Raw genomic sequence first — 24,363 nt, 5'->3', positions numbered from 1 at the left:
TTGCTATTTGTCATCCCTGCTATTGGTGAGTTTACCTAGGGCAGAGGCTACCGTCTCAACCATGAAGTTGAAGACACAGGCATCTGTATTCTAAAGCTATTTCAGTTGATTTCATCTCAGCACACACACACTGAGCACTTCCTAAAAGCAAGGTTGACTGACATTTTTATTAGCAATAATCGCTGCCTTCTTCTGATTCTTTAGAGATTTAAGACCATATAATCGTCCTCTACGTCACAGGGTCAAGGGAGTGGGGGAGGAAATGGGCTAAGAGGTTCTAAATCCCTCCTAACACTTGCTTCTTCCCAATCAGCAAGATTAGAGCAGTCAACAGCTGACTGAGTTCAGACCCTGCAGGCTGGGCTGGCCTGCCCAGGACCTGAGGAGGGGCAGCTCCGGTGGCAATATCTGGGCCCCTAGGTGTGCTGGTCCAGGCTGGCCTCTCTAAGACAGTGCAGGCCACGTGATCTATCCTTCTAGAGGCAGTGAGCAGGTTAGGGCCTCTAGGACAACCAGGAGGAAAAAGCAAGGAGTCTACTTTCCGCAGCCATGCTGAAACAGAGCGAGAGGAGACGGTCCTGGAGCTACAAGCCCTGGAACACCACGGAGAATGAGGGCAGCCAACACCGCAGGAGCGTTTGCTCCCTGGGGGCCCGTTCTGGCTCCCAGGCCAGCATCCAAGGCTGGACAGAGGGCAACTATAACTACTACATCGAGGAAGACGAAGATGGGGAGGAGGAGGACCAGTGTAAGGATGACCTGGCAGAGGAGGACCGGCGGGCAGAGGAGGTCACCACCGCCAAGCCTGAAGGCCCCAGCGACCTTCCGGCCCTGTTGTCCACGCTGAATGTGAATGTGGGCGGCCACAGCTACCAACTGGACTACTGCGAGCTGGCCAGCTTCCCCAAGACGCGCCTAGGTCGTCTGGCCACCTCCACCAGCCGCAGCCGCCAGCTAAGCCTGTGCGACGACTACGAGGAGCAGACAGACGAATACTTCTTCGACCGCGACCCAGCCGTCTTCCAGCTGGTCTACAATTTCTACTTGTCCGGGGTGCTGCTGGTGCTTGACGAGCTGTGTCCACGCTGCTTCCTGGAGGAGCTGGGCTACTGGGGTGTGCGGCTCAAGTACACGCCGCGCTGCTGCCGCATTTGCTTCGAGGAGCGGCGCGATGAGCTGAGCGAACAGCTCAAGATCCAGCGCGAGTTGCGCGCCCAGGCGCAGGTGGAGGAGGCAGAGGAGCTCTTCCGCGACATGCGCTTCTACGGGCCGCAGCGGCGCCGTCTCTGGAACCTCATGGAGAAGCCGTTCTCCTCGGTGGCCGCCAAGGCCATTGGGGTGGCCTCCAGCATCTTCGTACTCGTCTCCGTGGTAGCGCTGGCGCTCAACACCGTCGAGGAGATGCAGCAGCACTCGGAGCAGGACGAGGGCGGCCCAGACCTGCGGTCCATCCTGGAGCACGTGGAGATGCTGTGCATAGGCTTCTTCACGCTCGAGTACCTGCTGCGCCTCGCCTCCACACCCGACCTGAGGCGCTTCGCGCGCAGCGCCCTCAACCTGGTGGACCTGGTGGCCATCCTGCCGCTCTACCTTCAGCTGCTGCTCGAGTGCTTCACGGGCGAGGACCACCAACGCGGCCAGACGGTGGGCAGCGTGGGTAAGGTGGGTCAGGTGTTGCGTGTCATGCGCCTCATGCGCATCTTCCGCATCCTCAAGCTGGCGCGCCACTCCACCGGACTGCGCGCCTTCGGCTTCACGCTGCGCCAGTGCTACCAGCAGGTGGGCTGCCTGCTGCTCTTCATCGCCATGGGCATCTTCACTTTCTCCGCAGCCGTCTACTCTGTGGAGCACGATGTGCCCAGCACCAACTTCACCACCATCCCCCACTCCTGGTGGTGGGCCGCGGTGAGTACCTTGGCCCTGGGCTTTCCCATCCTCTTCCCCAGCCCAGTGGGCTGCTCCTCCCTTCCCTGGTTGTCAGCCACCAGGCTCTGGCTTCTGATCCCCTTCTTCCTCTTCACCCCCAATTGCTGCATACAGTTAACAAAACGGCAGTGGATGTCAAAGTGTTGGAAAGACAATCCCGGAGGTTCAGTAAGTAACTGAATTTGACTTAGTCGTAGAATCTCCAAATCTAATTTAGTCTTTAAACCTTTGAAAGATAGATTTTAAGAAGATTTGTCATTGTTACTGTTATTTACCATTTATTGAACATCCAGTGTCCTAAATGGTTTACAAAGCTTACCTCATTTTGGCATCACAGCCTTGTGAGATGGTTATGACCATTTTTGTTTAAGGGGACAAGCAGAAATGGCTTCAGGTTTTGAAAGAAACTGTAGATTTATGCAGAGAAGGAGGTAAGACTTGGCTGAACCATGTCGATCCTAACTGAAACCCCACCACCTCTGGTTCCAGTTAAATCTGAGTGTGGAAAGAAGCATCTCAAACTGAAACTTGCTCTAACTTACCTAAAGCTCTTTCAGGACCCAGAATTATTGCCCCATCTTACAGTTAGTGAAATTGAAGTACAGAGAGTTTGAGTGTGGACACACAACTAGAGGTGGCAAAGCCAGAACTGAAACTCAGGCCTGTCCAACCGCAAAATCCATGCCTTTCCCACACCTAAGCACTGTCTCTTTCAAGTTTTAGTTCTTTGCATGCATTGCTGAATTTGTACAGTTAGTATAATAGTTATTTTTTGTCATTGTTTTCTTTGGCCTTTGCCTTTTTATAACTTGTCCTATTTACTCAAATATCTGTATTTTGAGCTATGGTAGCTGAACCCCTGGAAATAAATGTTAATCAGGTCTTCTCAGATCAATGAATAAGTTGGCATATATGAAGGAAAGAATTGAATGTATAGTTTCCTTAGTTTCCTTCTTAAAAGTAGATTGTAATACCTTTAAAGACATTAAGCAAATATAGACAGTTTTCCCGTGTCAGAAGGTAGATATTTTCAATATTAACATTGTATATGTCATAACCCACAGTCTGGTATGCACTTCTGAGACACACAAGCCCAAGGCCACTGACAGTGCAATGTAGCTTGATGTAAGATTTAGAAAACCTGATTCTAGGCCTGGCACAGTGGCTCACACCTGTAATCCCAGCACTTTGGGAGGCTGAGATGGGCAGATCACCCCATCAGGAGTTCGAGACCAGCCTGACCAACATGGAGAAACCCCATCTCTACTAAAAATACAAAAAAATTAGGCGGGTGTGGTGGCGCATGGCTGTAATCCCAGCTACTTCAGAGGCTGAGGCAGGAGAATCACTTGAACCTGGGAGGCGGAGGTTGCAGTGAGCTGAGATTGTGCCATTGCACTCCAGCCTGGGCAACAGGAACGAAACTCTGTCTTAAAACACACACACACACACACACACACACACGGAAAACCTGATTCTAGTCCCAGATCTGCCAATAATCAACCATGACTCTGAATAATTAACTGTGAAACCTCAATCACTCACTTGCTGTTCTGCTTTCTCACCTCTAAAAGGGGGGTTGGACATGGAAAAGTATGCAGTTCAGTGACTCTTCCTTCCCTTGAAAGCAGGGAGCTCATATGTATAGAGGATATGTGAGCTTTCTTCAGTGGCAGGATGACACAAGGCTCTTCTGAATGAGCTAGCCAAATTCTGCTTCTCTGATCATATTCCAAGTGATGAAAGGTCATCCCCATAGTAGATAAACCATGTGTACAGATGAGGCTCATGGTCGATGATTTGTCCCCAGCAAATGACATTTACTTTGGAGGTGACTAAAGCAGGAAAGCAGAAGAGTAAATCCACACGCTGATGATATGATACAGCACCTGAGAGTCAAAGTTCTGTTCATCTAAACATCTTTACAGGCTAGTGCATGTAGGCACTAGACCTAGTACGCTCTTTGATACTGCAGTTGTAACCCACAAAAGGTTTTTCAACCTTTTGTATATTAACAAATACTTTCATAAAAATTATGTTACTTTCAAAGGGATATGGCTAGAGAAAAAATTTTAATTTAAATATAATAAAGAATAATGTTACTCATGTTGTATTTTTACCAGTAAATTTTCTTTGAACTGAATACCCATTGATCTCACTTAAATTTCTGATCTGTTTAATGTACAATGAAGTCTAAACCTTTCAAATTATCCCTTAAGTGGCATTATTTAACTCAAAATCAATGTTTTTTATAAGTTTTACAAAAATTGAATCACCAGTTGTTATCAATAATAAATGTTACTAACTATTGCTCTTATCTGTATGAATTTCCTTTTGAAGCTATCATCTCTATCAGCCACCATTTTCACAGGCCAAATTCTGCACTTTCCAACCATCCCATTTATGAACCTTATCATTTACCAATGGTCTTTGTTCATTTTATTCTGAAAATTATTTATACCTGTAAAATTCATTATAAATTAGACAAAAGACTGATCATTTGTATTTATTTCCAAACTAATCTATGAAAACAATGGGAGCAATTGCCCTTGAATATTCTAAGACCGCTCTGTTCCCCAGGACTGATATGTTATTAATCCAGTTCTTCTCTATACTTCTAACTACACTGCATAATACAGACTAAAGGTTCATATTCTCAGTAGAGCAAAGAGAAAAGAACACTTTGAAATGATGTGGACAAAATGTCTTGTTTCCAATATGTAGATGCAAAGTGAAAAGAAACAAAATACTAGGACCAATTATGTCATGTAACCCACAAAAATTCACCTTATTCATTCATTGAGCAATAAGTTTTTGAGCACCTCCAATGTGCCCAGTAGTATTCTAAACACTAGGGATACAGGGTAGGAGAAGAAAAAACAATGAAGTTTTTTTCTCTTGTGGAGCTTACATTCTAATGGAGAAAGACAGATAATAAATAATTTCAGGTATTGGTATAGCTTGTGTGGGACAACAAGACTGAGAGTAGTTAAGGCAGTCCAGTCTGTCTTTAGTGGGATAGTCAGAGAAGCCTTATTGGAGAAGATGACATTGAGATGAAGTTTGAAAGATGAAAAGAGACTCATCTAAATGAACCTGACTAAACAGATACGACAGTCTGAGAAGAGGATTCCTAAAAGTAACTGATCTAGTGGTTTCTAAGCATTTTATTGATCATGTATCTTATTTTTTAAAATTTGGGGCACATACCCATGATAAATGTGTATTTATTTATGAACAAATTAGAAGTTATTTATTGCTATAATAATAATGCATCACAAACCATTCTGAAACTCAATGGCTTAAAACATCGAGCATTTATTTAGCTCATGAATTTAAAAGTCAGCATTTACTCTGATTTCAACTAGAAGGTTCTTCTCTTTCATGAGGCTGTTGTTACTCATTCACATGCCTGATGGTCAGCTGGCATGAAGGGAGAGACTAGTCCACTATCAGACCTCTGCATTCCTCTAGCAGACCCCAGCAGCCACAAGTCCATGGCTGTGGCAAAGAATAAGAGAGAGAATGCAAGGTGCATCACGCAAACACTTCATAAGCTTCTGTTCATGGCATTTGCTCAGCCCATTGGCCAGAGTAAGTCACATGGCCAAGCTGCAAGTCAAAGGGCAGGGCAGCTTAGCCCACCCACCATAGGAAGGCACTGCAAAGTTATATGGCAAACAGCTTGGATACAGAAAGATGTAAAGAATTAGTTCTAATAATGCAATCTTTCTCCTGCAGTAATATGTAACTGCTCAAATATATTATACATATCAGAAAACATATACTCACAAATTGAAACTTTTAAGATGAGATAAAGAAAAATAGAACTGGCATTTTATTTCACCATTCTGGGGCTGTATCCTTTGTGAAATATTCATCCCACATTACAGAGTTTCTCTTATCCATTCTTTTATGTATTTTTCGTACTTACAGACAACGCCAAATCTGACTTGCTTTTAGTAACCTTTCTTCTCTCTATGCCAAGGATCCTGCAAACTTTCTCTGTAACGCAAGTCAGGGATTTAAGAAAAATACGGTAATTTTCATTATCGTGAATTCTCCTGCAGCTGCAAAACAAATCCCTCCTGGACACTTATGTCTACAAATGTTCATGTATCAGGATGTAAGATAGACCTCTCTTTTTCATCTGTCAAATGGAAGTTATTTGTGAGCACTAATGTAATAGGAAACATATGTAAACTGCTAGCCTGTAGTAAGTCTGAAATAAATAGAAGCTACCATACCTGACTAGTTGATAGTCTTTATCACATGGAAGCAATAACCTTTGCTTCCACATTCATTTGGGAAGAAAATAAAACAGAAATGATTCTTCTTCTACTGAGGAAAAGAAAGAGACTATAAAAAGAGCCTATACAAAAAAGGTCAGCTGTTCCCTCATGGGAGAACTTCTGAGAGTCCAGATAAACAGGCCCACGCCTAAAGCAGCTCCAGCCATCTTGGGGCTCTCTGGATCGCCTGGGGATAGGAAATGCAAGGCACAGCTAAACAAGAACAATGGGCTCTATGATGAAGCTATAATCATTGGCCTCCTCTGTGCGTATGGTTTTTTCTTTTTCTTTTTTTTTTTTAGCCTCAACATATTACCACATTTTTTTCTTTCTTTTGGGGGTGGGGGGTGGAGGGGTGGGTATGTTTTTAAGTAGAAAAGAGTAAGTAGATTTTGAATGAACCATTTTCCTTCTGAGTTTTCCAGGGCAAGTTAAAGCTGTAGAAACCAAATAGAAAACTATAGCATGAACACATTCCTTCAAAAACTAACTTCTCAAAAGGAAGATTTATCTCTAGTTGAGGCACCAGATAATTTTGTCCCAGAGCCTTGTTCCCATCTTTGTTTTCCTAAAGTATGCTTTCATTACCTTACCAGTAGGTGGCACTTACAAGATCACTGAAATTGTTTTATTTTTGTTCATTGATTGCTTTGAGGAAACCCATTTGAAAAATAAATTAGGTTGAAGTCAGGAAAACAGATACCAAGGTGAATATTTCAAACAGGGAATTTAATACAGGGAAATAGACAGTTGTTAGAAGACTACAAGGAAAAAAAAAAAAAAAAAAAAAAGGCTGGAAAAGCAGAAAGAGAAAACTGAGATAATCCAGAGACTGATAACTGCAGGGAATAGCTATTGGCCCTAGAACTGGGAGAATAAATGGGAAAAGGTATTGCTACCAGAAGCTAAGAGTCCAGGGGAGGGGCCTCTGTGTAGCTGTTGCAGGGACTCCTAAATTGGCACAATGAGGCTGATGCCAGGAATGCCAAAAAATGCCTGAACCATAGCTATTGGCTGCAATTGGAGGAATGACAGCAGAAACCAGAGGCAGGATCAGAGACCCTTATGTCCTCATACCATCTTCCAGTCTCTCATAGGCAGAATATAATTAGAAGACAGTGGGCAAGAGAATCTGGGAAATGTAGTTTGCAGACTCCCAGTTCTGGAATTATAGAATAAAATACAGAAGGGTGTCAGGCTTGGGACTGAGAGACAACATATAAATATCTGGCACAGAAAGTAGTAGAGTTCTAGCTCCTTCAGAAATAGTACAGGAGCTATAGACAGGGTAAAGGCTCTTAGGCATTGTTACTACTTTTGATCTTATGGATTCCCAATTTTGGAGTGGTCTCCTTTTATGTCTTTAAAGTATGTTCCTCACGTTAGCCTATATAACGTGAGTGGAACATGACAGAATTGTTGAGGGCAGGGAGAAATGCAAGGAGGCTGAGGATGTGGAGAGCATCATTACTGTGCACCTTTCTGTGGATAGATTAATAGATCTCAAACTTAACATTTGTGGTTTTGCTTTAGCTGTACACACCTACCCCTTATTGTACCATTTACAAACATGTCAGAACTGTAATATACAGATGAGAGTTGTTGTTCTCTTGAAGGTAGTCACCCATGACCTTGTTCTAACAGTGCTTCCACTGATCAAGACATTCTTTGAATTCCATGAGGAATTACCTTCAGAGTTTGTGACACATCCACTTGCTTCTTTGTAATGTTGCTAAATCTTTATCTTTTTAAGGCTAGATTCAATATTTTAAAATAGTTAAGACACTTCATAGTTTAAGATTGACACTTAGAGTAAACCATCAAGGTGAATATGACTGCTTGCTGCCACTGAATCTACTGTGCAGATTATAATTCAAAAGAGGAATTCCAAACATACTTGTAACAATAGCATGAGTAAGCACAACCTTTGAAGCTGAATCCTTTGAAGGACAACATGTATTGAGGCTTATAATAATTTTATCCAAAAAAGGTCCACCTTCACCACCTCTAATTCCTTTGGAAAACAAAGTGTTATTTTGAAAAATAAGTTTTATTCCCTAGGATCATAAATTCCTGAATGCATGTACTAGTGGGTGCCAAGATTTATTCTATTCCTTGTTCATTATGAGGGAAACAAACTTGCCTTGTTAAATGAGAAATCCAAGTATTCTGAAGTTTTAGAGAAAAATTTGATGCTTAACCTCATAATATTTGGCAGGCCAGGATTTGCTGTTAAGTGAGTAAACTGCCAGGGGAAGGTCACGTTCTGGCTTTGGGACCCAAAGCTAAGGACAGTATGTATGTTTACAGCAGAATGGTTAGGTTTCCAATTTGCAGAGAGTTGCTGAGCTAGCCAGTTTTCTTCAGGATATTAAGATGGATCGTGGAAATTTTAGTCACATTTCCAAACCCAACTCCTGCTAATGTGACAACTCATTCTGTGAGGTCATTTGGGTCAGTCTGGGGCCTTCAACTTTTAATTCCCATCTAGGGAGAAACGGCTTGGCCTATGGAATGTAGAGAAAATGTTCCCCAAAGCCAAGGAATCCTGAGTTCTTCCTGGAGCCAAGGGGCAAGAAACAGATCACTTGTTGAGTCAAATTATTCACAAAATAGACAACACATAAATTAACTGTACATTTTGAACAAATTATTGGGGACTGGTCACACATAGCCTCCTAGCAGAAGAGATCTTTTCTCTAAAAATAGAGATTGAAGATATACAAAAATATTTGGACCATATTATGCACATCAAATATTTATTCTTCTTTAAGCCAATTCTCTTTACTTTTGACTTTTCACTCAAAGTTCAGCGAAAAAAAGAAAAAAAAAAAAAAAAAGAAGTTTGGCTTAAGGGTAAAGCAAAGCCAGTGTGCAGAATGATCAAAAGTTGAAAATAAGCAGTTTGTCTTAATTATTTTCTTCCTCTGTGTCTTCCTGCCCTCTCCCATCCCTGCCGTCCTGAACCCTTAAGTGACTTGTTTCCTCCAAGGCCTCTGCATTGGACTTCCGTGGATGTCTCATGTTCTAAACCAGGGGTCCCCAGTCCTGGGACTGTGGACTGGCACTTGTCTGTGGCCTATTAGGAACCTGGTCACCCAGCAGGAGATGAGTGGCGGGCCATCAATCATTACCGCCTGAGTTCTGCCTCCTGTCAGATCAGCCACAGCATTAGGAGTGGGAACTGCACATGCGAGGGATCTAGGTTGCTTACTCCTTATGAGAATCTAATACCTGACAACCTGAGATGGAACAATTTCATCCCGAAACCATCCCCTCCCCCAACCCTGTCCATGGGAAAAATTGTCTTCCACAAAACCGGTCCCTGGTGCCAAAAAGGTTGGGGACCGCTGTTCTAAACTATCTCTTCCTGCCATTCACTCCTAAATCCAAACTCCCTTTAGGTCTCCTCCAGGGAAGGTCGACTAAACTTTCATCCAGACGTGTGAGTGATGGTGTTAGTGACAAATGAAAGTGATTGTTCAGCTCACACACCCAGAGAGAGATCGGCCTAGGGTTCTTTTACTTTTGGGGTGGTCAATGACAAGAAACACACACCCACTCAGGCAACCAAGGGGACTTTGAGATTAACCCACAATCTCACTTTATCACTGCCTCACATCACCCCTTGGTCCAGAAGTTGGGAAAAGGAGATTCTCTACTGGAACCAGAGGGCAGAGTCGGGGAGGAGCTTCTTTCCACAGCCTGTGGGTCTGATAAGCATAGCATATATAGAGTTTCTGGTGTAGAGTGCACTCAACAAATGTTGGTCTTTGCCTCTCCTCAGTGGGGGCCAGCTTCAGGATGGGGGACCCTGGGATGGCCTACATGATATATATACTAATATTATTGCTTACACACCCTGTGCCAGGCACTCCTTCAATTCCTATAACAACTGTGTGAGGTAGATGCCACATAGGTCAAAAGTAGAAACTGAGGCCAAGAGAAGTTAGGTGATCTGCCCAACTTATTCAGCAGGGAAGTGGATTCAGACCCACAAGTCTAGGTAGTCCCTGTTTCCTTCAGCTTGTCTACACCATATTACCTCTCTTGGATGCTTGCTTGTATTCTGACCCTGCAGAAAAAGGCTGCACGACCTCTCACCAGAGACAAAGCATTGAGTGAGAGGAGGTGCATCAGCAGCCCCAGAAAGGAGGGATACCCTTCCTTTCTTCATGGGCTGGATGGAACTGTGGTTCTTATCAGTGCCCCCAGTTTTGTCCAGCTGGCTCACTTCTCCATTTCATTCTAATCAATCAGCTGCACTATTCTAGGTTCAGACTAACCCTTACATCATCAAAACAAAAATATTTACACTACTAAGCTAAGGGCCACCTCAGCATGGATCAACAAGATGAGCATATGCTTTACTGCCGTCTGCTGGAAAATTATGGCAACAACTACCCAAATACACAAAGCAAAGAGTGCCCCCTGGAGTTGTGCAATGCAAAAATGTTTACAACTGTGAGCAACAGCTCCGCTTAAAAGGCTTCTAGTAATTTAGCCAATACTCTGGGGATCAGAGGGAGTACATGAGGCATAAAAAACAGTCCCCAAGGAATTTTCCCAGGGTTTTCTCTGGTAACTGATAACTAGTCCCATGGGTATCTGCATTTTAAAACAGAAGCTTGTTAACCTAAATAAATCTCCAATTAGTGGGATTTAAATCAGTATGACAAGAGTAATGGGAAGTATTTCATGCAGGGGTGAACATATTTTTGGTGAATGATGTCTTACAAAAGTCCCTTTACAAAATAATGAGAGTGTTTCTCTAGACATCTGCAATTAAAGCACCTTCATGTGAAGTCTCTCATTTGAACTACAGAACAACACTGGGAAGTGTTATAATTGTCTTCCTTTTAAAGATGAGAGGAAGACAATGGAGGAGTTTCATGCCTTTTGTATGCCTGGTACTATGTTCAGTGCATTATATTCATTTTCTTATTTAGCCGCACAAGAATCCTGAGAGTTAGATGGTTGTCTCCTGTTTTAAATGAAAACAAAAGAGAGAGAGAGAGAGTGAGAGCGGGTCTGAAGGTTTTGCCCGAGGTCACTCAGCTGGAAAGGGTCAGAGTCAGGACTTAAACCCAGGTCTGACTGTTCTAAGCCCAAGATTTTTCCAATACATACAGTGTACAGGCAAACCCAGGGACCCCCTGTCCTGAAGCTGGTCCCAGCTGAGTTAGGGAGGCAAAGATCATTTACTGAGCACGTTCTACACCAGGAATTTAACATACTATTTTAAATGCTCTCTACAACAACCCTTTCAAATAGGCATTACCTCCTCCCATATCTTACATTCAAACATGCATGAGTCATAGTCAGGATTCCAGCCAAAGTCTTTCAGCTCCATCCATAGCTTCTGTTTTTTCATGACACAGGTCCTACAGGGAGTCTTCCTGGTACCTCCTAAAGCAGGCTCCGTGGGAAGCCATTACACTTCCCATGTGCACCCACAGGGAGGACACTTCTCTGCCTGCTCCTCTGCCTTTCTTCTCCTCCCCGATCTTAGTGCTAACAATTCCATCCTGCTTTCCTTCCTCTACAGGTGAGCATCTCCACCGTGGGCTATGGAGACATGTACCCAGAGACCCACCTGGGCAGGTTTTTTGCCTTCCTCTGCATTGCTTTCGGGATCATTCTCAACGGGATGCCCATTTCCATCCTCTACAACAAGTTTTCTGATTACTACAGCAAGCTGAAGGCTTATGAGTATACCGCCATACGTAGGGAGAGGGGAAAGGTGAACTTCATGCAGAGAGCCAGAAAGAAGATAGCTGAATGTTTGGTTGCAAGCAACCCACAGCCCACCCCAAGACAAGAGAATTAATATTTTGTAGGACATCTGGCTGGTAGATTCCATGAACTTCAAGGCTTCATTGCTCTCTTTTTTCAAAAAAATTATGATTGACAGAAAAAGGAAATGTGAAGCAGACATACATAAAAGCCATTTAGTTCACAAAGTTCTGCCTCTAGAAATGCTCATTTTGGCCCAAACTCAGAATGTCTCACAGTACTCTTTCCCTGTGTTGTGTGAAACATCTGACCTTCTCAATGACATTGATATTGAAAACTTGAGAGGAACAACAGCTTAGATTTCTCTTGTAGCTTTTCGTGGCATCTAGCTCAATAAACATTTTTGGACTCAAGTTGACTTGAGAAAATTTTTTTTTTTTTTTTTTTTTGTTAATTCTTAACTTTCCAGAGAGAGGGAGTGTTACAGCAGGAATTATACAAGCTTTGGAGTTAGACCAACCTTACAATCCCAGAGCTCCCAGCTGTATGGTTTAGGGCAAGTGCCTCTAACACTCTAAGCCTCAGTTTCTTCAACTGTAAAATGTAGGTAATACTTACCTTGCCAGCCTGAGCAACACAGTAAGACCCTGCCTCTACAAAAACTTATTAAAAATTATCTGGCTGTGCTGGCCCACACCTGTAGTCCCAGCTACTTGGAAGACTGAGGTGAGATCACTTGAGCCCAGGAGTTTGAGGTTAGAGTAAGCTATAGTCACATCACTGCACTCCAGCCTGGATGACAGAGTAAGACCCCGTCTCAAACAAACAAACAGACAAATAAATAAATAAATAAATAAATAAATAAATAAATAAATAAAACCACCTACCTTGTAAATGAGTCGGGATAATAGATGTGTGTAAATGCTCGATAAACGATAGCTATTACAATGGTTTAAGTGGATGTTATCTAATGAAATCTCTAGACCATTGGTTCTCAAAGGCAAATTCATTCCCTAGAGGCTATCTGATGTCTAGAGATGGTTTTGATTGCCAGTACTGTGAGGGGCAATAAGGGGGACTTCTGGCATCTAGGAAGTAGGGGCTGAGGATGTTGCTAAACATCCTGCAAGGCAAAGGACAGCCCCTGCAACAAAGAATTATCTGACCTAAAATATCAATAATGTCAAACTGGAGAAACTCTTGTCTAGATTTAATATGGGAGCCCCCAGACTGGACTTGTGAAATATGCCTAAATGTACTAATCCTCCCCCTTTAAAAGGAACCCCCATACTGTCCTCACCAACTCAGGCCTCCTTTTTCTCTCTCTTTTCCATGAAAGGAAGAAAAAAAAAAATATCCTACCTTCTGAACAACTGCTGTGGGCAAAAGGAATTAAATCAGTGTGGCCCTCCACTGTCACTGCTGGTGGATTAGAGAACCAGTGCCCACAGGAAATTGGTCTTTACTCTCCCTGTAACCTTTTCCTCTTAATTTCTTTCTCCTTCCTTAGGACTACTGGAAATGGAAGTGTTGAGAATTAAAGTCTCCTTGGAACTGAGCACACAAAGATTGCCCTGTAACTGGAGCTTGCCATGCAGACCCTCAAATTTGTCTCAGGGCATGGCTGGACCTATACTTGTGTCATAAGTATAAATTGCTGATTCAAGCAACAGAGAGAGAAAAAAATAAGAAGAGTTGCTTACAATGACAGGCAATTTGGGCTGTATATGTAGCATATTACTTTAATATTTAATATATCCCGAAATAAGGTATTGGATTACTTTTTAATTCAGGAAGAAATGGAAGCTTGGGAAAGTTAAGTAATTCCACTACGTTCACACAGCCAGTAAACAGTGGGACTGGGGTTCAAGCCCAGGTCTGATCCCTAAGGCTCTTGATGGAGGGCTAAACTTCTGTCCTCAGCATCACCTGGAGGGCTTGTTAAAGCCGAGCACGCTGGGCCCTGTCCCTGGGGTATGAATCAGTAGGCTTGGGATGGAGCGCAAGGATTTGCATTTCTGACAAGTTCCAGGTGATGCTGATGCCGCTTGTGCAAGGGAACACATGTTGAGAGCCAGGGGTCTAAATCACTTTGCCCTGCACTCCCATAAGGAGCTATGACTATGAAAATAGGCTATGGCTGGCAAACTCAATTTATATTCCCCTCCCCCTTACTCCCAAATGTTCTTATCATCAGCAATGACCTGGCTTCTGAAGGCTGAACAGAAGCCCTACGGTCCTAAGGTTGCCAGATAAAATACAGGATGGCTGAGGTGTCTTACCCTGTTTGTGCTGCTGTAACAGAATACTACAGGCTGGGTAATTTACAAAGAAGAGACACTTACTGCTCACAGTTCTGGCATCTGGGAAGCCCAAAATCAAGGCATGTGCAGGTTCGGTTGCCTGATGAGAGCTGCTTTCTCTTTCCAAGATGGTTCCTTATTGCTGCATCCTCCTAAGGGGAGGAGGACTACTCCATCCTCATGTGGTAGAAAAGGAAGCGTACCAAACACTACATGAATCCCTTTTTATAAGGCCCTTACGTCCTTTCAGGACGGAGGATCTCTCATGGCTTAATCACCTCTTAAAGGACCCACCTCTGAAAAGTATCACATTGGCAACAGCTGAATTTTGGAGGAGACACATCCCAACCATAGCACCAGTTACATTTCAAGATAAATAATTTTTAGTAGAAGCATTTTCCAAATATTGCATGGTGTATACTTCTACTAAAAAACTGTTTATTTAAACTTCAAATTTAAGGTGTCCTGTACTTTCATTTGCTAAATCTGGCGATCCTGTACTATTGCTTTTGAGAGACAAAGTTTCCTCTTATGGGTGAAAATTACCCCCAAGTCCTAAAAACCCCACCCAAACAACTGGCCTCTCAGCCAAGGAAGACTTCTCTCCCCTCTTGCCAAATATAAAAGAGAGAAATTTCTAATTAGTTTATTTGCCAGATACAATCATGCAAACAAAGTTACAGCGTGCAGGCAGTCTGGAGCACAGCTTATATAACCACCTGGCACCCTCACTGCAGCAGCCGCCTCTTCCTGTCCACCTCCAGCCTTCCTGCTCCTTCTGCAGTCTCCAAGGGGAGGAGTTTACTGATGAAATGCATCTGCTGGGGCTGTTAGGAAGGGCCAATGTCCATCACCCCGTCCCTGCTTGACGCCCAGAGAGAATGGTCCATCTTCCCAGAAGAGACTGCCTGAGAGAAAGGAGTAGGGACTTGTGGAGGAAGGGTTGGGAGAGGTCTCGATGACAAAGATGGACTTCTCCAGGTCCCTGGGAGGGAATCTAGGAAATGACAGTGAACCACTCCTCCCAATCTCACTGGCCACATCTGCTCAGACAGCTGTGCACTGCCTTCCCAGCAAGTAAGACGGACAGATCGAAGGAAGTTAAAACAAAAATAATGTTTATAAGCCTCACTGTGTACCAGGCACAAAACCAACATTATGTCACTTAATCCTTCAACACTCCTATGGCATAGGTTTCAAGGTGGTCATTTACAAAGGCTTAGCTTCCTTTAACTTGACACAGTCTTTGGGTCTGGGTTTGAAACCTGGCTCTGCCATTGACTAAGAGGTTAAGCCATATGAAGTTTCCATTTGCATTTTAAAATATCTGAATAGTGGTAATTTCGCATGGCATAACAATAGTTGTGTGACCACAGTTTCCCTCAGCCTCAGTTTCTGCTTCATTTAAATGGAGCTAACAATGTCTTTCTCAGGGTCGTGGTGGTAATTAAATGATATGATAGATCTCTTAATGTACTATTTGGCACATGTTGAGAGCTAAATGAATTGAGGTCACCATTATCACCACCATCATCACTATTTTGCTAGCTGCATAGGAAAACTATACAAGTCCAGACAGAGTCACCTGTCATTGAAGAGAGGAGTCTGTGGGTGAAGACAGCTTTTGAATCCTGTTGCCAGCCCCCTAGCCCAACCAGGGGTATGCACAAGGATCTAGATGAGTCTGTCCAATAGAACTTTCTGTAATGATGGAAATTTTATTGTGCACTGTCTGATGCAGTAGCCATCAGCCATGCGTGGCTGGTGAGCACAAGAAATGCGGCTAACATAACTCTGGAACTAAATTTTTTATTTACTTCTTAATTAATTTTATTTTAGATTCAAATGTCCACGTGTGGCTGGAGCCTACCAAATTGGACAATGCAGATGTACAGTGCAATGTAGCCTCTTCTTCTGCCCTCATGGTGGGATCTCAGGAGGAGTGTTTGGCTTTTTGAGGAGGAGTAGAACCAGGAAAAGAACAAGAAAACATGACAGTACCCCTGTCTTGGCCTAGCAGCTGGAATGGGTTTCCAGGCCAACAGGTACAGCACTGGAAATAGATATCATTGATCTGATTGGTAGACTAGGATGGCCTCCTTTGTTAAAGAGAAAAGAAAAGAAAATCTTCCAAAGTATAAGCAACAACAAAAAAGAGCTCTGAAAAGACCATCTCCATTATTCAAATGGGTCCCAACGTTCATCCCAAGGGGCTCTGGGGCATACACATTATCTTCTTAATCTTCTAACCCAAACTGGGCCAAAAACACTTCCCGTGTTTCACCTTAGCTTCAAAATGTAAGTGGACATGTTCACAATAAACGTTTCTTAAATTTATGGGAAAATATTAGTCATCACCTGTCTCCAAAGATTCCAGGTTCAAGAAAATAGTTTGCATTTTGTTGAGCTCCCAGTTCCCTCCTCCTAGGCTGATGTCCTGGTTCCCCAGTCGAGGGGAATGTGGTGCCTACACTCCAGCATTCCTTTCCCTCCCTGGTCTCCTCTGATGTGATACTTTTAAAACTCATGTGAATATTTTCTTCTATCTTCTATGTCTATTCTTGTGTGCTGGGCCTTTTCCATCTGTCCTCCCACAGCCATTATTTATCCTTTTCTGCCCTGCAGCATGACCAAGGGGTCTTGGAGAAAATGTTCTGGGTGTCTACCCCTCACCCTTTCTCTAACCACTGTCTAGTCTAAGCAGCAGTTGAGTTCCTACAGCTGTGGCTCAGTTGAGTAGCCTAGTTTAACCACAGCATTCACAGGTCCTAGAACTACCTTTCCCTCCTGTTCCTTCAGGCCTGTGAGTAGTAATGGCCTCCCACTGCTGCTAACTCTTGAATATCTTACCTAACCTTGTTGGGGTTCTCTTCATCCTGATCATACCTGTGTGTGTAAATGGAATCTTTATTAAAAATCTCTTCAATTAAACTCCTTGAGTGTGCCATATATTTCCTGCTGGAACCTTAATACATCTTGTATATTTAAAGAAAAATATATTGTACAGATTCCCCAACTAACCACCAAATAGATGAAGCATGTTTGTCTGACAGTCACCACCCCAGACTGAGAAAGACAGTCTTCAGATTTATCAACAAAGAGGCACGTCTGCGGGCACGGTGGCTCACGCCTGTAATCCCAGCACTTTGAGAGACCGAGGTGGGCGGATCACTTGAGGTCAGGAGTTGGAGACCAGCCTAGCCAATATGGTGAAACCCTGTCTCTACTAAAAATACAAAAAAATTAGCTTGGCTTGGTGACACAGGCCTGTAATCCCAGCTACTTAGGAGACTGAGGCAGGAGAATTGCTTGAACCCGGGAGGCAGAGGTTGCAGTGAGCCGAGATTGCACCACTGCACTCCAACCTGGGTGACAGAGTGAGACTTGGTCAAAAAAAAAAAAAAAAAAAAAAAAAAGGCAGCCATATCCAACTCACAGATGATTGGTAGGGTGTGATAATCGGCATACCTCAGTGCCAATAAATGATTCATCTCTCCTGTCAAAGTCTTCCAGCTCCACCATCTTTAGGAGAACTTTTCTGTGACTAAATCTGTTGAGTTCCCTTACACAACCTCATGCCAAATATACAAATGGATTTTTGTGAATATATGATGGAATTGCATGCATAAAATCAGTTCAAATATATGCACCTAGAAACAGAAGTTTTGGTGCCCTGAGGACGTCAAGAAATCATCTCAACCAGGCTCTTACACTTTGATTCAGGTAAGGTTTATTTACCTTGTTTGGCAGGTGGTATGACTGAGACCCAGAGAAGCTCAGAGAAATGCCCAGAGATGGATCTGTTTCCTATGCTGCTGCCACCCCCTCCCTATGTCCACAGCAGACATTGTTAATCAATCACATGACTCATTCCCGTTGGAAGGCCTTCTTGTTGCAGTTCTCTAGCAACCAACACAAATCTCCCAGATTTGACACTCAAGACCTGTTTGTCATCCTAGCACATGCTTGAGTGTTAAAAACGGGGGGGGAAAAAAAAACTAGAAATCAATCTCTATAGTCTCCTAATGCACTGTTCTTTTTGAAGGATTTCCCTGTAAATTCAGAAAACCTGGGCAGACTATGCTCATGTTATCCTTAATACCTAGTACGTTTTGTTAAGTGAGCCTCTTTGCCTCCTTTTTTTTTTTTTTTGAGACAGGGTCCCACTCTGTCTCCCAGGCTGGATTGCAGTGGCGTGGTCATGGCTCACCTCAGCCTCGACCTCCCAGGCTCAGGTGACCATCCCACTCAACCTCCCTAGTAGCTGGGACCACAGGTGCCCACCACCACACCTGGCTAATTTTTGTACTTTAAAATTTTTTTTTTATTTTTTAATATTTTGTTGAGACAGGGTTTTGCATGTTGCCCAGGCTGGTCTCCAACTTCTGGGCTCAAGTGATCCGCCCACCTCAGCCTCCCAAAGCAAGAGGACTACATGCGTGAGCCACCACGCCTGGCCAAGTAAGCCTCTTCAAGTCTCAGTTTCCACATTATAACATGGAGATTATTAAGATTCCCTTATTGGGAGGGTTAACTGATACATCAGTGCAAAGTACCTGGCACAATATCTGTTATATAACGGATGCTCTATTCATGGTAGCTCTTATTATTCATATTTTATCAACAGAATGTCCACCATCCACAGTGTGCCCTTCTGTGGTGGTCATCAGGGTCCCCAGCCATTAGGCTGTTCACAAGTATTTTATTAATTTTCCTGAAATAGGTGCATTCTAATTGTATTTCTCCACTACATTCAAGTTATGTGTGACCAAATGGCTTGCCTTGGCCAAAAAAATAAGAGCAAGAGATATTACTTCTGAGTAGAAGCATTTAATTGCTGCTTCTCTCCTCCAGTCTTCCTTTTCTATGTTTTTGTAACTGTGGAAACACATGTCAAGATGGAGCATCCGTCAGCCAAAGGCTGAGTACGTTGATGAGCAGAACCCTAGGCTGACCCCTGTTGGACATGTCATGTAAGTGAGAAATACACCTCTGTTGGGTAAAGTCACTGAGATTTTGCAATTGTTTCTAATCTACCTTGATGAATGCCTCTTTTTGCATCAAGTTTCCATCGTAACAGAGAGATAACCTGAAACATTCATGTGTCTTGAATATTCATGTTCCCCAAAGTAATTTTCTCACTCTTCTACATGGTACTTGATAATAAGGCTGCTTAAAATGTATCCAATGCCCATTACATGCCAAGCATTTTTTCTGAGCACTTCATGTAAGCTAATGTATACATTTTAGTACCATGTCTGGCACATAGTAAATGTCCAAACTTATTCTAATCATCACCACCATCATTGTCATCATTACTATGTGTCATCTCCAGTCCTTACGACAGCCCAGTGAGGTAGGCACTATTATTATCTCCACTAGACAGAAGAGGAAGCCAAGGCACGAACTCATTAAGTAATATGCTCAAGATTTCAGAGGCAGAAAATAATGCAGCAAGGATTTGGGCCCAAGTATGTCTGAAACCAAAGTTCTTGTCTTTTCCATACTGCTCCATATACTGCCCATTAAGGACTGCCAAATTCCATGTAATAGACTTTCCTGAGACAATTTCTGCTTCCCACTGATGTGACAGGTGCCCCAACCTCAGAATTGTCGCCCTGGTTTTACCACTTGGAGCTGTTGTAGACTAATTCATTGAGGGAGAGAAAAATTGGATTCCCTCAGGCTAATCCCTTCATGGAAATTAAAGCTTGGCATTCAGAAAGAGGATTTATATTTTTCTGCCAGCTTCAAGATGCACTACCAAAGGGATTTCCCCCTCCTTCCTTCATTTTCTTCAAAATCTCTAGGCTTGTCTGTCACTTATTTCTGTTTCATAAGTAGCATGAGACGAGGGGCCAATAACAAGTTTTTCCTTCCCTGCTCATCCTCCTAGAGCTACAGAGTCCACACAGGGAGGTAGAGAGAGAGAGAACCCAAACACGGACAGACCTGCCAACCAACCTCCACTCACCACATGTGCCTCCAGGCCATTTATTTCATTAAAGCACAGGATGCTCAAGAGAACTCAGGAGGGGGACAATTTCATTTTTCCTACACTTTGGAAATTAAAATTATTTCCAAAAAGTAATGTGCTTTGTTCTTCATGAAAGCTAAGGAGAGGAGAAAAGAGGTCAAAGGAATAAGAGGTAAAAAAAAATGAGAGGCAGAAAGGGAGTGAGGGAGAGAGAGAGAATAGAAAGACATATAGCAGTGGCTCACACCTGTAATCCCAGCACTTTGGGAGGCCAACAACGCAGGAGGATTGCTTGAGATCAGGAGTTTTAGACCAGCCTGGGCAACATAGTGAGACCCCATCTCTGCAAAAATTGTTCAAAAATTAGCCAGATGTGGTGGCATGCACCTGTGGTCCTAGCTACTTAGGAGGCTGAGGCGGGAGGATTGCTTGAGTCCAGGAGATGGAGGTTGCATTGAACTTGACTGAGCCACTATACTTCAGCCTGGGTAACAGAGTGAGATCCTGTTTAAAAAAAAAAAAAAGATAGATAAAAAAAAAAGATATATATATATATATATATGTACGTGTATGTGTGCATATATATGCATTTGTGTGCATACATATGTATATGTGTATGTATGTAGGTGTGTGCATGTGTGTGTGTATGCAGGGAAGAGAAAGAACAGAGTAGCAATGAGATTGGCTCTGTGTCTTCATTATATCAGCAACCATTTGATTTTTTTAAATTTTAATTGGTATTACTTTGTCAATCACCCATCTTTGGTGTGTTTTATGGAATCCCTTCCTTGTACTCCCACTCACACCCCTAGAAAATCCTCCAACTCAATGGTTCTCATGAGTCTAGTTTATATCTGTTGCTCATCTTGAAATGACCTGGGGTAGTGGGAAGGAGAGACTTTCTAGTTCAACTAACCTGGGTTCAAAATACAGCCCTAGCCCAGCCCATTGTTTTCAATTAATTATCAATACTTATTGACAACCATATGTGTGCCAAGCACTGTTCTAGGCACTGAGTTACAGTGAACAAAATTCCCTTCCTTCATAAAGCTTCCATTATAGAGGAATAAATAGAAAGAGGAATATATAATATTTTACTGATAAGTACAATGGAGGAAAATAAATCATAGGAGGGGGATAAGGAGTAACAATACTGGAATGAGGCATGATGTTCAATAAAATGATTGGGGTGGGCCTCACTGTGAAGGATGACACTGGAGCAAAGCCTTGCAGGAAGGTGAGGACTGAACGCCGCAGGTATCCTGGGGAAGAGCAAACACCAAGTGCAAATGTCCTAGAGTAGGAGCACTCCCAGCATGTGAGGAGGCCACGGAAGGAATGAAGAACAGCAAAGAGGAAGGTGTGACAGATTGTAGTTCATGGTGCAGTTGAAGAGTTATTGAAGTTCAGACACTACAGGGAGTGAGCTGGAAAGAAAGATATCAAAAATTGGGATGTATGAAATTGACTTGATGGAATGATTGCCATTCCCATGCATAATCTACAGTAATGGCAGTGAGTGTCTAAAGTAGGATAGAAGAAAAAACTACAGATGGTGAGAAGGTGAAAGGTATTGGAAGTCTCACTGAAGTAGGTATTAAAGTACCTGAGAATTAGAGAGGAAAGGTGTTGGAGTATAATCGCCCATTGGATTCATTTTGCCCACTGCCCAGATAGAGCCGATTTATCAAGGTGGTGGGACTGCTATAGAGAAAGTTTAATACACGTAAAGCCAGCTAAACAGAAGACTAGAGTTGTATTATTACTCAAATTGCCTCCTTAAAAATTCAGAGGCTAAGGTCTTTTAAGGATAGTTTGGCAGGCAAAGGGCCAGGTAATGGGTGCTCCTGATTGATTGGAGATATAATCATAGGGGTGTGGAAAATGGTCTTCATGTGCTGAGTCTGCTTCTGGGTGGGGTGGAGCCATCTGGTCATCAGAAATGCAAAAGCTTAAAAAGACATCTTAAAAGGCCAATCTTAGGTTCTACAATAATGTTGTTATTTATATGAGTAACTGGGGAAGTGGCAAATCTTGTACCCCCAGAACAATGGCTGGTTATTGGTTAACTATGCTTACATTTTAGCAGAATTCAGACCCCTCTCATCCTCCTAACCTGGTGGCCTTTCACTAGTTTTGCAAAGGCAGTTTAGTTGTGGGAAGGGTATTATCATTTAAAGTATAAACTAAGTTTCTCCCAAAGTTAGCTAGCTTGACTCCCACTCAGGAATGACCAAAGAGAGCATGGAGGTTAAAGGAAAGATGGAATTGGTTAGATTAGATCTATTTCACTGTCATAATTGTCACACTGTTATAATTTTTGCAAAGGTGGTTTCAGGAAAGGGTGACAATGAGGTCCTACTCTTCAAGGAATTAGAGGGAGAGTCTGGAGAGCGGTAGTTGATTGTGGTAAGAAGTGGGAGGGGATCTGTGACTTGCAGTTCAAGCTTGGTTTGGAGCAGTCAGTGAAGGAGGAGGCAGATGGTCTGAATGCAGCAATAAGGAGCTAGGAGGACACCTACCTTATACCAGGCCCTGTAGGTAAGGGTCACTGGATAGAAGGCACCCACCACCTGAGCGGACTACAGGGAAACAGGGTTTGCAAGAGAGAACCAGGTATCAGTTAGGTCAATCTAATTGGGAGCACCTGGAGCTTAGGTGGCCTCTTGGCTCTGGAGGAAGGAAATCCTCACAAGGGTATTCTGAACTCTACTTAGTTCCTGCCACATCTAACTCTTAGTCCTTGGGCAAGTTACTTGACCTTACTGAGCCAGTTCTATAATCCATAAAGTGCCTCAGTGAGACCTATCTCACAGGATTGTGGTGAGGTTTAAAACTCGACAACATCCAGAAAGCATCTACAAAAAGACACAGTCCAGCAGACGGTAGGTGCTCACCACTGTCAGCCCTACAGCCTATGGCTCAGGTTACACAGGTCTGAGTTCAAATTCTGATTCTGCCCCTTATTATTACTGTGTGACCTGGGGCTAGTTACCTAACTTCTCTGAGTCTTAGTTTTCTTCCATAAAAGATTGAAAGACCTATACCAGGCACAAAGGATGCTTGTAAGGAATAAATGGAAGAATAACATAATGAGCTATTGAGTTTTGCCACCTTCTTCTTGCTAGAAGAAACTCCAAAGCATAAAAAAGTAGTTTTCTCCTTCCTAGCCCTAGCGATTTTAAAAGAGAATCAGCAGGTTTCTGTAGTCTGGGCTCTCTTGTCCCGGGAAAAGTAAGCAGCTTCTTTGAGAAGTTTCATAACTGCTACTGAGGTCTAGAATATGTTAAGCGGTTAGGCAAGATCATGCTGAACTGGAAAGTAACAGAGACTAGAGTTACGAGTTGACATTGGACTACGGGTAGCCCAAACCCAGGAAAAGACAGGTGAATTCCCTAAGATGGGGGGAAAAAGAGGCTTGGGTTATGCAAAAAAGTGGCAGAGAGGTATTTGGCATTCTAAGGCAGACTTGGGGACGTGCCGGGCTGCTACAATAGTGCATTCCAAATCTTCTCTTCCAGCCCCATCACATTGATGGGTGTTTCTGCAGCCTGGAAGTCAAGGGCACCACAGTGTATGTAGAGCAAACATGTTGCAATTTTTATCCTCGTCTTGTTCTTGGCTCAGAACATAGCAGGCCACCTGCTCAAGACACAGTCACATAACTATTGTATCAAGGTTACCCTCCACACAGGTGTCCCTGGAGGTCACCTCACTCTTCAGTACAGGGGGCTGGCAGCTGCTTAGGGTGCAGCTGCCTTGCCAGACACTTTAGGTGGCTAGGATGAGGTTACCTGAATTCATGCCTTCTGCTTCTGTTTGCTCTCAATCCAGCCTCCAAATTTCAGACTCTTTCTACTCACTCCTTGGTGACTTAAGGCCAATCATTCAGATAAAAATTTGCCTAGGGCTTATCTTCTGTTAAATGGAAATAATTTCTATTTCATAGGATTTTTGTGACTCATGAACAATAGAAACTCTGCACATGGGTGTGGCAATTAGGTGCTAAAGGAATGGCAGCCGTAATAATGATAGTAGAACTGGTAGTACTAGTAATACTACCAAGACAACAGATACAGTGACCAGAGGCTGGCTCAGCTTTTCACCAGCCCCAAAGATAGGCAGCAAA

The 24,363-nt window shown here is 43.2% G+C and overlaps 1 protein-coding gene across 1 annotated transcript; it reads left to right on the top strand.

The window, feature by feature from the left end:
• Positions 1-55: 55 nt before the first annotated feature.
• Positions 56-12,364, top strand: KCNV2 (potassium voltage-gated channel modifier subfamily V member 2). Its single transcript, XM_023213401.1, has 2 exons — positions 56-1,905; positions 11,767-12,364. Exons 1-2 carry the CDS (start codon positions 550-552, stop codon positions 12,046-12,048), a joined length of 1,638 nt encoding a protein of 545 aa, XP_023069169.1. The 5' UTR covers positions 56-549; the 3' UTR covers positions 12,049-12,364.
• The last annotated feature ends 11,999 nt before the right edge of the window (positions 12,365-24,363 follow it).

This window comes from Piliocolobus tephrosceles, chromosome 14 (genome assembly GCF_002776525.5).
Source record: "Piliocolobus tephrosceles isolate RC106 chromosome 14, ASM277652v3, whole genome shotgun sequence".
NCBI classification, from domain to species: Eukaryota; Metazoa; Chordata; class Mammalia; order Primates; family Cercopithecidae; genus Piliocolobus; species Piliocolobus tephrosceles.
This window is presented reverse-complemented; position numbering and strand designations above follow the sequence as displayed.